The sequence below is a fragment of the Oryctolagus cuniculus genome, chromosome 9, assembly GCF_964237555.1.
Source record: "Oryctolagus cuniculus chromosome 9, mOryCun1.1, whole genome shotgun sequence".
Classification (NCBI taxonomy): Eukaryota; Metazoa; Chordata; class Mammalia; order Lagomorpha; family Leporidae; genus Oryctolagus; species Oryctolagus cuniculus.
Window position 1 is genome coordinate 61,464,741 of NC_091440.1, and position 14,769 is coordinate 61,479,509.

The 14,769-nt window shown below is 37.9% G+C and overlaps 1 protein-coding gene across 15 annotated transcripts in view; it reads left to right on the forward strand.

Moving 5' to 3' along the window:
* AKAP11 (A-kinase anchoring protein 11) overlaps positions 1-14,769 on the forward strand; it is a 57,289-nt gene that overhangs the window by 37,088 nt on the left and 5,432 nt on the right. For 7 of the 15 annotated variants that reach the window (XM_051850634.2, XM_051850639.2, XM_051850636.2 and 4 more), the window contains 4 exons: positions 584-739; positions 5,810-5,896; positions 6,646-6,692; positions 10,730-10,890. In XM_051850634.2, the coding sequence (XP_051706594.2) occupies positions 584-739; positions 5,810-5,896; positions 6,646-6,692; positions 10,730-10,890 (451 nt within the window). Of the gene's footprint in view, positions 1-583; positions 740-4,773; positions 4,894-5,809; positions 5,897-6,645; positions 6,693-10,729; positions 10,891-14,769 lie in introns of those variants that run through there. The other 8 variants (XM_070048756.1, XM_070048757.1, XM_070048755.1 and 5 more) reach the window with 3 other exon arrangements.

Here is a 14,769-nt window from a genome sequence, read left to right on the forward strand (position 1 = left end):
AAAGATTTATTCATTTACTTGAAAGGCAGAGATTCAAAGAGAGAAGGGTTGGAGGAGAGAGAGATACCTTCCATCCTCTGGTTCTTTGTCCTAATGGTTACAACAGTGGCGCTAGGCCGAAGCCAGGAGCCAGGAACTCCACCTGGGTTACCCATGTGGGTGCAGTGGCCCAAGCACTTGGGCCGTCTTCCGCTGCTTTCCCAGGTGCATTGGCATGGAGCTGGATTGGAAGTGGAGCAGCCGGGACTGGAATCGGTGCCCATATGGGATGCCAGCACTGCAGACAGAGGCTTAACCTTCTACTCTACAGCACTAGCCTCCGTCTAAATTGTTTAAATCAGAATTTAGATAAATGATGCCCTGGGGAATGGATCCATACTAGATTAACAAGGTGAGTTTATTGTTGACCTCAGTTAACTCTGAAATTAATATGTTGTTTTGCAAATTCTCACACATAGGATTGGATGGACCAATGGAATGACTGCATATCACTTCTTGTTTTTGTTATCTTTATTGTCAACTCAGTAGTCTCTGTGGTTCAGGATCCATGATGTTTTTGGTTTTATTTTTTTTTTTTTCTTAGTTCAAAAGAGATAGAAGACTTTCAGTCAACTGAGTCTTTTGTTAGCCAGCAGATGAATCTCAGTATTGGTGATGACAGCACTGGTAGCTGGTCTAACTTAAGTTTTGAGGATGAACAGCAAGACGAAAGCAGCAGTTTTCATCATCTGAGTGAAAGGTAACTAAAATTTTGTGTATAGTTTTAAGTTCTCAGATCTCCAGTTTGAGTTATAAATTTACATTGAGTTCTATTTAAAAATTATACATTTGAAAATCTGCCATTAATTTAAGATATATTTTTCATAGTGTATTTGACATTTGCCACTTATTAAATGCAGTAATCAGCCAAGCTAATTTTCTTTGGTTGTGCCAATAACTTATTAGAAAAATACTAAATATATATGATTCTATACCTTTTAAGCTTTTCCTGAACTTTTTAGTGAACTTTCTAGGAAAATATTTCTTTTTCACTTTAAAAAGGTTTTTTTTTTTTTCTTTAGTGCTTAGGAAAAAGGACAGTTATCTATAAAAGGCATAAAAATAGTCTTACGATTTTCTTGATATTACTCAAAATCATATTGGTGGAGGGGACTTACTTGTCCTGCCATTAGGAACAGAATGCTCTGGAGCTTTTGTACTTGAATGTTTGAAAATACTTTTGTAAATTAAACTCATCATAAAAATATATTTTTGTGTAACACAAGGCATCTACTTCATGCATAACCTTTCTTAACTTTGTTCATAACCATAGTCTTTGAAATATTTTATTAATTATGATACCATTGTTTCTTACATTCTTCTACCCTAAAGGCACTTTGCGTTAACATATAAAAATCCATAAAATCTTGTCCACATTAACTGATAATTGGAAGTAATAAATACCATCCATTACTGAATGTAGGGAGATGAAAGGGTTCACAGTGTACTTTCAGTTTCAGGCATGTGTGGAAAGGATTTTGTGAGCCTCAGTTAAACAGAGGCCTTGACATTGACTTACTAGGATGAAGGAGGAAGAAGACAGTTGGAGGAGGTCATGAGGTAGCATATGGAAAGGAAATGGCTTGTCACCTGTTAAAACAATTGAGTATTTTGTTTGATGTTTGTATTAAGCAGTAGCTATAAATATTTTTATAAAGGATCTATTTTGCATAGTTACAATGCTATATAAGACATCTGTATTTCTTTTTAAAATATTTATTTTACTTGAACGGCAGAGTAACACACAGAGGGAAAGACAGAGACAGAGTGAGTGAGATCTTCTGTCTGATTCAACTCCACAAATGCCCACAACAGCTGGGGCTAGGCCAGGCTGAAGCCAGGAGCCAGAAATGCTATCCAGGTCTCCCACATGGGTGGTAGGAGCCCAAGGATGTGAGCTGTCACCTGTTGCCTCTTGGGAGCATTAACAGGAAGCTGGATTGGAATCCCAAAGTAGCCAGGCCTCAACTGCCCCCCCCATCTTTTTTTTTTTTTTTTTTTTTTTTTGACAGGCAGAGTGGACAGTGAGAGAGAGAGACAGAGAGAAAGGTCTTCCTTTGCCGTTGGTTCACCCTCCAATGGCCGGTGCGGCTGGCGCACTGCGGCCGGTGCACTGTGGCAGGTGGCGCACCGCGCTGATCCGATGGCAGGAGCCAGGTACTTATCCTGGTCTCCCATGGGGTGCAGGGCCCAAGTACTTGAGCCATCCTCCACTGCACTTCCCTGGCCACAGCAGAGAGCTGGCCTGGAAGAGGGGCAACTGGGACAGGCTCCGGCGCCCCGACCGGGACTAGAACCCGGTGTGCCGGCGCTGCAAGGCGGAGTATTAGCCTAGTGAACCGCGGCGCCGGAACTGGCCCTCTCTTATATGGGATGCTGATGTCCCAAGCTGCTTTTTAACCTGCTGTGCCATAATGTTCTCCCAACTGCCAGTGTTTCTTAAAATCAGGATCCAAAAAGGCAGTCCTTAGTAGTAGAAGCAAATGGAATAGTCTCACAAATCATAATCTGGTCCTTTCCCCTAACTTTAGACTCGACTATTAACATTTAATTTCTTCCCTCATCTTTGAGAAACACAGGCTTCTAGGATTTCAGGGAGGGTTGCTTAGGAAAATCCTGGTGTTAAAACAGGAGAACTGTGGGTAGAGGCTAATGACATGAATAGGACTTGTAGCCAGTTGAACAGCTCTATGTGGAGTGTTATCTAATTTGACAAAAAGAAGGAGGAGTCTGTTTTATGAATGATGGAGAATACTCATTTGTCGCTAGTGAAAAGTAGCCTGAAAGATAACCCTATTAGTAGAACCATGGTTCAAAAATTGGACTGAGGCCAAAATTGTTACATTTAACATTGATAATTGCATTTAGAATTAAAAAAATAATTGTTTGAATTCAGATGGGGAGCAAACCTGGCTTGAAAGCATTTTGTCAGGAAAATACTTGGTCTTATTATGAACTAATGATGCTATGTGGTATTTAGGTTTGGGCAAAAAGAAAAAGAGAGTGGATTCATCTGGGGTTGGTGATGTGCTTCTTGCACACCAGTTTCCATGTCCTCACCTCCACAAATAAGTGACTGATGAGGTCAGCAGAGGGTCCCGAGAATCTGCATGCTTGATAAGCACCTCAGATTGTTTTTGTGCAGATGGTTCGGAGACCATACTTGAATGTCCATTGCTTTATATGCTGTGTCCTTGGATGACATTTACTGTAGGTACTGTTCTTTTCTGGTACAGTAATCAAGGTGGGCAATAGACTTGAATGATTTCAAGCACCTTGGCGCTTTTACTGAGTAAATTCAGTGTGGGGCAACAATTAAACAATTTCAGATTTTTATTAAGTGTTTAGGAGACTTCTATAATTATTTGGCAAAAGAAAAAAAAACTAGTCTGTGTATGTAAATCTCTTAAATATTTCCAGTAGTTTGTGAATCTCAGAAATTCTGTATTAGATTAAATTGTGTAATTTTGGAGAAAATTTTTGAGTTGTGTCAGAATTCATCATGGTCTTTATATGACTGAAAACAAAGAATTTTAGTACTTGACTACCACTCGTTTGAGGGTGCAAGTATGGCTATTCTAGGTGTGAGGAAGATAAAAAGACATTCAAGAAAATGATGGAAGTAGGACAGTGTTTTAAGAACGAAATAGGAAATCTGTTAGGTGAAAAGAATTAAGTTTTTTTTTTTTTTAAATGTGGGGTTAATGTAGAGTGAACCTACCTTCTAGTTTACCCAGGATAGTCCTGGATTGTTTCTGCTGTTCTCATGTAGCTTTTAATGGTGACTTCTTTCGTCTTTGAAAAATCTCCTAGTTAGATGAAAAATTTATATGGCCACCCAAGCCGGAGGTGGTATTTTATAAATAATTGACTTCACATCTGACCCATTTTGAGGTACAAAATGGGAGAGGATATGAGGTAGTTAGAGTTTGAATCTGTAGTCTTTATTTAACTGATACTTCTTTTTATGTTCATCTAACAATCAGTTGACAGATTTTTATCATTAAATGAATGGAGGAATCATTAGTTATTTCACAATATGGGCAAGGATTTTAATTTTATAACTTTTTGTTTGGATAATCATTATATTTGTAGAAATAAATCAATTCTTGAGATCATTAATTTTCTTTTTCCTTAGCTCACAGCAGTCCATTATGTATTTGTGTTTTCTCATTTTTAGTTTGTCTGACAATAGACTATGTGGGCAAAAATCTGGTTGTTTTAATGTTTTTTTTTAATAGAGATATATTTATTTGAACATATGTTGAAAAGGCTCTTCTCAGTTTTAACTTTGATTCTCAGATACATTATGGTTTGTGACAGTTTGATGTAGTATTAAAATGAATATAGATATGCAAGTTACTTGAAATTGGAAACTGTTTGGAACTTGGTGTAATTCTCCTTTTTTGTTACCTAATTAACATTTATGAATGCATATAAAATGATTTTATATTATTTTTAGAACCAAAATTCTAGTTTTTATAAATATTAACTTTTAATTGCCTAGCCTAATATTAGGAAATACTTGTAGAGCTGCTTATCACTGCAAACTAATGTGCTTACTAATTTTTTTAATAATTAGGAATAAGAACTTTTTTTAAAAAATTGCATGTTGAAGATGTTAATCTGAAACATTGAATTTGAATTTAAGTTTATTTCTAAACATGGTTGCTTTCTTAAACATTGCTTTGCTGCAGTTTTAGAATATAGTTGCTTGCTTCTTCTTTTGGTTAGGTAGCATAAGAAGTTATCTGTCCGTGGCACTGGTGACTGGTCGGCCAGACAAGGGTAATGCTTGATTAAAACTTGGTTATTATAGCTTTATTCTGAAGGAACTGTATGTTATTTGCCACCTACTGAATTACACCTAATATATGAAATGAACGTAATTTGTACAATATTTGAAAATTGGAGTATATCATTTCCCTGAAAAATTTAGAAAAATTCTGTTTGGGACAGTGTGTGAGTGTGTTTTGTGCCCCCTCCCGCCTCACCCACTCAAGCCTTACCACTGTTTTTGAAGACTTGAGAGAGAGGTAACCTGTCTTTTTTTCTTTTTAAACTTAATTCAAACTGAAGAGTATTGACTTTTTTTTTTAAGATTTTATTTATTTATTTGAGAGGGAGAGTTACAGACAGTGAGAGGGAGAGACAGAGAGAGAGGTCTTCCTTCTGTTGGTTCACTCCCTAGACGGCTGCAACGGCTGGAGCTGCACCAATCCGAAGCCCAGAGACAGGTGCTTCTTCCCCGTCTCCCATGTGGGTGCAGGGGCCCAAGCACTTGGGCCATCTTCTACCACTTTCCCAGGCCATAACAGAGAGCTGGATTGGAAGACAGGCAGCCGGGACTAGAACCGATGCCCATATGGGATGCCAGCATCACAGGCAGAGGATTAACCTACTGCACCATAGCACCGGCCCCTGACTTTTCTTTTAACCAATTAAATCCAAAGATTTGCCTTAAGGCATCGATTTTTATTATGAAACTTGTATGTTCATTTGCTGTCCTGTAAGTCATTCTGTCTTAATCTGCAAAATAAATGTAGGTTTAGAATAATTTTCATGATCAACTGAGAGCACTGAATCTCCGCATTGGTCCATTACCTTTTAAAAAAGTAGCAGGGATGGTCCCTGCCTGGGTGAATGCTCCGCTCCGTTGTGGCAGCTTCAGAATATCCACAGTAAACAAGGACTGAAGCTGTGCCAAGGAAACCGAAGGACTTCTTCACTATTCATTTGCTAGTTCAGCCCTGTTCTTTTCTTCCTCCAGCAGTAATGGTAACAGCAGTAGCTGGAGCAGTCTTGGTTTAGAAGGAGATTTGTATGAGGACAATTTATCCTTTCCAACATCAGACAGGTTGGTCCAGTTTAGAAACTTAAAACCTGATGAGTCTTTCACCACTAATGCATGATGTCATATTCTTAAGAGAATGTGGGTTCAATGCCAATATGTATCAACCTGCTTTTCTCCTATATCCTGACATGATTCTGCTTGATAAATTCACATCTAATGAAAAAATTCAACTCTGCTAAGATATGACTGACATCTAATTGCAAAAATATGTTACTGTTATGCATGTGTTGCTGTGCTTGCTCTTTTTCATCCTACCAATTATTTCATTAAAAAGAGCTTGCTTCCTACAGGATTTCTGGATCCTTTTTTGTTGCTTTATTTTATTTTATATATGAGAAAACTATAGGAAAGATGTGTTTTTACTGTGTTAAAAGATAAATAGCATCAGCAGAAACATTAACAAATAATTATTCACAGCATTTTATAATATTCAAAAACTATTATGTAAAATCAAATTAAAATATTTCAGCTTTAAATTATTATAAATTAAATTTTATTATGAAATTACTTGGCTCTATATATCATAGTAGGACTTCTTGGTTACTGCTAACTTTAGACATTATTTGCAATTCAGATTTTAACATGAAATGATGTGAGAAGCAAAGCTTCCTTTTTTATTGTCATTTCTTCTCTTTCTAAATGTCATATGTCATATTGTAACACTCATTGCTTACCGTATATTTAAAAATTGATTTTAATATCATTACTAATTGAAGTTTTTTTTACACACTTCTGCTATTTTATTCGAAAAGTGATGGACCAGATGATAAAGATGAGGAGAATGAGGACGATGTAGAAGGTAATTGACAGTTTATTTTTGAAAGTGTTTTTGCATAATGTTCCCTAAAGGACTCTATTTGCTTTTTTGTATTTGTGCATTTTCATCAGAGAGGTCCTAAATTATTTTTGTAAACAAGATCTTTGTAAGTCAATTAATTCTTCTCCCCCTCTATTCCAGTCAGATCATTATACTCATGCAGGTGTACGTGTATTTGTAGAAAATATTCAAGTCTTATTTATCTTTCAGATATGTAAATACTCAATATCATTGGTCACAGTTATGGACTATAGTTTGTAGTTCATACACTGTCTGAGTGAATCTAGTAACTTTCCACATTGAAACTGAGTTTTCATTGTATATGGATAGTTGTTGAGTTTGTTCCCCCAATTTCAATTTTTTTCTTATTTATGAAAATACTCATAATGCATTCTATGGAGTGACACATATAAATAAAAGATTTGTAACATTTGAGATACTTGTTTTTTTGAACCAGTGCGTTTTTTGGTAATTGTTTATTTAGAAGCAGACAAACTGAGAAAATGCCATGAAGAATTTTTTAAGATGTGTTTTGTGACACTTAAGTTTCCAGTCAGTTTTTGTACTGACTGTACTCCCATGTTTATGGAGGCCAGGTAATAGTTTTCAAGGGAAAATCCTCAGATGCAAGATCACTGTTGGTAGTAGTGTTAGTATTTAGTTCTAAAGCCTCTGTCAGTAACCATTTTCAAGTGGGAATCTAGAAGTAAGCTTTTCTCCCCAGATACCAAGTTCTGTAGTAGGACAATAGAGTTATTGATCAGATAATGTTGTTTATTTTTCTCCACTGGAAAGCATTGACTTTTTTTATAGAAAACTTTTATTTAATAAATATAAATTTCAAAAGTACAACTTTTGGATTATAGTGGTTTTTCCCCCCATAACCACTTCCCACCCGCAAACCATCCCATCTCCTACTCCCTCTCCCATCCCATTCTTAAAATTCATTTTTAATTATCTTTATATACAGAAGATCAACTTTATACTAAGTAAAGATTTCAACAGTTTGTACCCACACAGACATACAAAGTATAAAGTGCTGTTTGAAGACTAGTTTTACCATTAATTCTCATAGTACAACACATTAAGGACAGAAGTCCTACATGGGGAGAAAGTGCACAGTGACTCCTGTTGTTGATTTAACAACTGACACTCTTATTTATGATATCACTAATCACCCGAGGCTCTTGTCATGAGCTGTCAAGGCTATGGAAGCCTCTTGAGTTCACAAATTCCGACCTTATTTAGATAAGGCCATAATCAAAGTGAAAGTTCTCTCCTCCCTTCAGAGAAGGTACCTCCTTCTTTGATGGACCCTTCTTTCCACTGGGATCTCACTCACAGAGATCTTTCATTTAGGTCATTTTTTGCCACAGTGTCTTGGCTTTCCCTGCCTGAAATAATCCCGTGGGCTTTTTAGCCAGATATGAATGCCTTAAGGGCTGATTCTGAGGCCAGAGTAAAGCATTATCTTTGTAAAACCTGTGAGCATTTTCTGTAGTGAACTAGTTATTACCTAACTCATTTGATTGAGAGATGATTAAGAGAAAAATATGCTAGTTAATATACATATGAATTGAATTAAAATAATTTAAGCAAAAGCCAGACTGTTGAGGATTTCTTTTCTGAGTAGGTAGAAATCAGAAGATTAATTATACGCAGATATGTTACTAGTCAGCTTTTGAGGTCATAGGAGTCTGTCATTGTATAGAAAGTTATAGGCAACTTTCAAATTTGTCAAATTAGAAATTGATAAATTAGGAGATAAGTTGCAAATTATGGAAATCCTAAGGCAACAAACCTGTTTTATTTTTTCCTTTTTGTTTGTGTAGGATTTCAGTCCCTTCCCTTTTCATTAGTGGTTGGTAGGTACTGTCAGGCAGCCAGGAGCCCTGATCTGAGGAGACACTAGCAGTACAGAGAGGTATAGGGTAACCTGGTTTCCAGCCTCTCCAACTCTGCAGGGTTTACAAAACCAGTTAGAGACCATGTCTTGTATCATTAGTGTATCAGACCTATTTTTTTTTAATTGAGAGTCATTAGGAAAAGGGGAAGGAAAAGATTACTATTTTTATTTTAATATGGACCGAATTTTTCCTATTAAAAGTTAGATCACAGTGCAAATCCTACAATTGGTTAGTAGTGGCATAGAATGCCCTGCAATCTGCAAGAGAGCATCAGGCCGGCGCCGCGGCTGACTAGGCTAATCCTCTGCCTGCGGCGCCAGCACACCAGGTTCTAGTCCCGGTTGGGGCGCCGGATTCTGTCCCAGTTGCCCCTCTTCCAGGCCAGCTCTCGGCTGTGGCCAGGGAGTGCAGTGGAGGATGGCCCAGGTGCTTGGGCCCTGCACCCCATGGGAGACCAGGAAAAGCACCTGGCTCCTGGCTCCTGCCATCGGATCAGCGCGGTGCGCTGGCCGCGACAGCCATTGGAGGGTGAACCAACGGCAAAGGAAGACCTTTCTCTCTGTCTCTCTCTCACTGTCCACTCTGCCTGTCAAAAAGAAAAAAAAAAAAAGAGAGCATCAGGACATGTATAGCATTTCCATTATGGTAGGTATTGGCACGGTGCCTACCTGCATACATCAGGTGCTCACCTTTGGTGGTGTGGTGTGGGCTCCAGGTCTCAGTATTCCTTAGGCTCAGTAATTCTGAAGCAGGAATGGTAAACTCATGATACTGGTCCACAAACTTTAGTTTTGCAGTCAGCAGGGATATCCTTCTCTATGTTCAAAATGTTCTCGTTCATTATAAAGAAAATAAACTTGAGAGCATCCGCCTATATATTAAAGATGTACCAGAAAACTCACAGGCCTGGCTTTTGGGATGTAAGTAAGTGGTTGACTAAGACTTTTTATTTTTCCTATTTTATCTAAAAGAATGGAGTGACTAAGAGCATAGAGCCAGACTGCTTGTATTCAGATCATAGCTCCGCCATTTCCCCTTTGTAAGACCTTGTGTCTGTCTACCTCAAATCCCTCACCTGTAAATGGAGATAATTTTTTTTTATAAAGATTTATTTATTTATTTGAAAGTCAGAGTTACACAGAGAGAGGAGAGGCAGATAGAGAGGTCTTCCATCTGATGGTTCACTCCCTAATTAGCCACAATGGCTGGAACTACGCCGATCCAAAGCCAGGAGCCAGGAGCTTCTTCCAGGTCTTCTACGCGGGTGTAGGGGCCCAAGGACTTGGACCATCTTCTGCTGCTTTCCTAGGCCATAGCAGAGAGCTGGATCAGAAGAGGAGCAGCCGGGTTTCGAACCAGCACCCATATGGGATGCTGGTACTTTAGGCCAGGGTGTTAACCTGCTGTGCCATAGTGCCAGCCCCAGGAGATGATAATAGGTCCTGTCTCATAGGCAGGCTGTGAGCATTAAGGGTATTTGTATGTATAAAGACCTCAAAACAATACTCAGCATTAATATGTGCTATTTGAGAGTACTTCAGAAAATTGTGAAAAGATGGAACTAAAAGATAAGTTCATTTTTGATACAAAAATATGAAATCATTATATACAAGGAGTCTTAAAGTTTATGGAAAATTCATATTATAAAAAAATTTTGCACTGATTTTGAAGTTTTTGAACCAAAATATTTTAATTCCACTTTCTCTAAACTTTTTGAAGTACCCTTGTACAGTGTCTGTTGCTGTTCTTAATTTATTTGTGTTTATTTTTATTTTAATTTCAATGATAGTTTGGTAGCTGTATTTTCTTTCCTAGTAATCAGCCCTAATTTAACACAAATTGTGGTATTTATAGAACTTGAATTTAGTATTTTAAAACAATGTTTTACATTTGTACTATCAGTAAATGATCAACTGATATCCCTTTGTTTTAGTATTTTCCATTTTGAAGAAACATACTAGTTGATGTTATGATGTGGTTAAGAAAATGTGAATTTTTTTCACCCTTCATTGGAATCTTAAGAAATGTAAAATATTTGCATGTACTTGGAAGCCAGAAGATTTAGAGTTGAACTGATAAGTTTTACTTCCTTTGTTTAAATATAAATATTAGGTTTGGGGCAAGAAGGAAAGACTCTGCTAATCACGAATGTTGACATGGAGCCATGCACCATAGACCCCCAGCTAAGGATTGTTCTGCAGTGGCTTGTTGCCTCTGAGGCTGAAGTTACAGAACTTTATTTTCATGACTCTGAAAAGAAGGAGTTTATACAAGTAAGTACCTGCCTAAGAAAGTGATTATGAGGCTATATTTAACAGTACATGATGTTCTTGTCATGTTGTCGGTCTAGTTAAGATGGTTGTGACTGGCAGATGAGTTAAATGCTTAGAGTATGAGCATTGGAGTCTAAATATTTGACTTGAATGTCAACTCTGTCACTCATTAGGAGTATAGCTTGGGGCAGTTTAACCAGTCTAATCTCAATTTCCTTAGCTGCACTATGGAAATCAATATAAAAACTAGGGGTTTGTGAGGATTAAATATAAAACTGATGAAAAGAAAAAGGATACTTAATCTCTTGCCTGGCACACACCAAGTTCTCAAAGCTAGATGCTGCCATTAAGCACTTCATGCATTCTATGAGAAAATTGAGTTATATATTTAATTGATCATAATTGTACCTAATATCTTTCTCTGGTACTCAAAAAACCAATGAAAACTTTTAAAAGATACTTTTATTGAGCACTTAGTATGGGCCAAGCACCTTGTTAATCAAGATTTCAGTTTACAGTCTTGATTTTGTCCCATAATTTTTCTTATTAGAACTTTTATTTTTATTTGACAGAGTTAGACAGTGAGAGAGACAGAGAGAAAAAGGTCTTCCTTCCATTGGTTCACTCCCCAAATGTCCGCTACTGCTGGTGATGCACCGATCCGAAGCCAGGAGCCAGATGCTTCCTCCTGGTCTCCCATGCAGGTGCAGGGGCCCAAGCACTTGGGCCATCCTCCACTGCCTTCCCAGGCCATTGCAGAGAGCTGGACTGGAAGAGGAGCAACCGGGACTAGAACGCTGCACCCATATGGGATGCCGGCGCCTCAGGTGGAGGATTAATCAAGTGAGCCATGGCGCCAGCCCCTCTTATTAGAACTTTGATTTAATCTTATCACATGGTATGAAATAGCTTAGTAAATAACTATTTTAATAGATTGAGCAATAATAAAAAAGAAACAGTCATGTTACTCTTTAAAATTAAAAAAAAAAATTTAAAAACAAAGGCAGAGAGAAAGAGGAAATATAAAGATCTCTCATCTACAATAGCCAGGGTTGGGCCAGGCCAAAGCTAGGAGCCAGGAAATCAATTTGGGTCTCCCACATAAGTGGCAGGGATTCAATCATGTGACCTATCACCTGTTCCCTCCCAGAGTGTATTTTAACAGAAAGCCAGAATCAGAGCAGAGCTGGGACTCCAAGACAGGCACTCGGGTATAGAATGTTTTTTTTTTTTTTTTTTTTTTTTTTTAATGAGCATAAATTTCCAAAGCACAGCTTATGGACCACAATAGTCTCCTCCCCGCCTGGGGTATAGAATGTTGGTGTCCTAAGCGGCACCTTAGTGGCTATACCAAACACCAACCCTACTCTTATTTTCTGATTCAGATTTTATGAAGATATTATTGAAGTATGTGATGAAGATGTTATATAAAAATAACTTTTTTTGCACTTTATAATTTATTTATGTGTAGACATTTTGGACTTTTCCAGTTTGGGTTTCTGTTTTGGGACAGAAAGAGACAATAGGACAGAAAAGGATGTTCAGGTAGTGCATTGTCAAGGTAAAGAACAGGCAGAGGAAGTGCTAGACCTTATGGAGACAAACATTTTCAGGAGTCATTTAGTCTTTTTCTTATATATATATTTTTAATTGACATAAAAATTTATATATTTATGATACACAATGTGATTTTGAACAACAGGATTTTTTTGAAAAAAATTATTTGAAAGCTAGAGGGATACAGATAGAGAGAGAGAGATTGTGATCTTCCATCTGCTGACTCAATACCCAAATGCCCACAGAAGCCAGGACTGACTTCCAGGGTATGCATTTGCAGGAAGCTGGAATTGGAAGTAGAGCTGGGGCTTAAACTCAGGCCCTCTAATATAGAATGTGGGCATCCCAAACAGGATCTCAAAACACTGAGCCAAATGCCCACTCCTTACTTTTTTTTAATATTTAATTAATTTATTTGAGAGGTGGTAGAGTTACAGACAGAGAATGGGAGAGACAGAGAGAAGGCTCTTCCAACCGTTGGTTCAGTTCCCAAATGGCTGCAGTGGCTGGAGCTGTACCTATCTAAAGCTGAGAATTTCTTCCAGGTCTACCACATGGGTGCAGAAAGTCTACCACATGGGTGCAGAAGCAAGGACTTGGACCATCTTCTACTGCCTTTGCAAGCCATGGTACAGAGCTGGATGGGAAAAGGAGTAGCCAGGACATGAACTGGCACCCATATTAGATGCTGGCACCTCAGGTGGAGGCTTTGCGTACTATGCTGTAGCACCAGCCCTGTGCAATTTCTTTGGTTCAATGGCATAGCTGGTAAAGCCACTGCCTGCAGCACCAGCATCCCATATGGGCACTGGTTTGAGACCTGGCTGCTCCACTTTTGTTCCAGCTCTCTGCTTTGGCCTAGGAAAGCAGTAGAAGATGGCCCAAGAGCTTGATCCCCTGCACCAGTGGGAGACTCAACCCAGAGGAAGCTCCTGGCTCCTGGCTTCAGATCGGCACAGCTCCGGCTGTTGCAGCCATTTGGGGAGTAAACTGGTGGATGGAAGATCTCTCTGTTTCTGCCTCTGCATCTGCTTCTGTGTAACTCTGCCTTTCAAATAAATAATAAATCTTTAAAAAAAAAAAGAAAAAAATTGTTAATAATGGTACATATTTATGGGTTACAGTGTGTTATTTCAATACATGCATATGTAATGTGTACAGATGAAATAGGGCAGTCAACATAGATCAGGAGATCTTTGCCTGAAGATTGAGTGACATAGGATACTTAATTATGAACAGCATTGTCTTGTGATGTCTGTGACTTCTTTTCACTAATGACCATCATTGGTCATGTCTAGCTAGTGCCCCCCGCCTCAGCACTACTGTCATGCTGTGAAGCAATTATGAGGCAAGTACAGAATATCTTTGGTGATAATGATGATAGTGGAAATACTTTATTTTGTATATTCCTGAATAATATACTATAAATTCTAAATCTTCACTGGTAAATAGAAACAGCACTATTGCCATCCGTTTAACAACAAAATGAGAGGTAATTGTAGAGACAAGAAAATAGAAAAGCATATGTATACAACTGAGAAAAGATCAAAATAGACACTTCGCTGCTTCAAAGGACATCATCAAGAAAATGAAGACAATTCACATAATGTATAAAGAACTCCTACAACTCAATAGTAAAGAGGCAGATATTCCACTTAGAAAAATGGGCAGAGAATCTGAACATACATTTTTCCAAAGAAGATACACAAATGGCAAATAAATGCATGAAAAGATATTCAATTTCAGCCATTAGGGAAATGTAGATCAAAACCACTCAGAGATACACCTGCTGGATAGCTGTAATCAGAAAGATTGCAGGTGTTGGCAAAGAGTTGGAAAAATTTGATCCTTCACATATGAGTATTCCTGATGAGAATGTAAAGTGGTACGGCCAGTTTGGAAAACATTCTGCCACTGCCTTAAAAAGTTAAACTATATTCTCATGTCACCCAGCTTTCCCACTCCTAGGTTATATATCCAAGAGAAATGAAATCATAACCTGGTGCACAGATGTCTATCAGCTAAACAGTGGATAAAATGTGTTATACCCATGCAAGGAAATGTTATTTGTCAATAACAAGTAATGAAATATTGGAACATGCTGCACCAGGGAGGAACCTTGAAATAATTACAATAAATGAAAAAAAAGGTGGTCAACAAAAGGCTGTACACATACTTTATGATTCCATATATGTAAGAAAATGTTCAAAATAGGCAAATCTATAGAGATCAAAAGTAGGTTAGTGATTGCCTAGAGTGGACAGGTTTTGGTTGAGGGGGAGTATTTTCTAATGGGTAGAGCTTTCTTTTTGGTGTGATGAA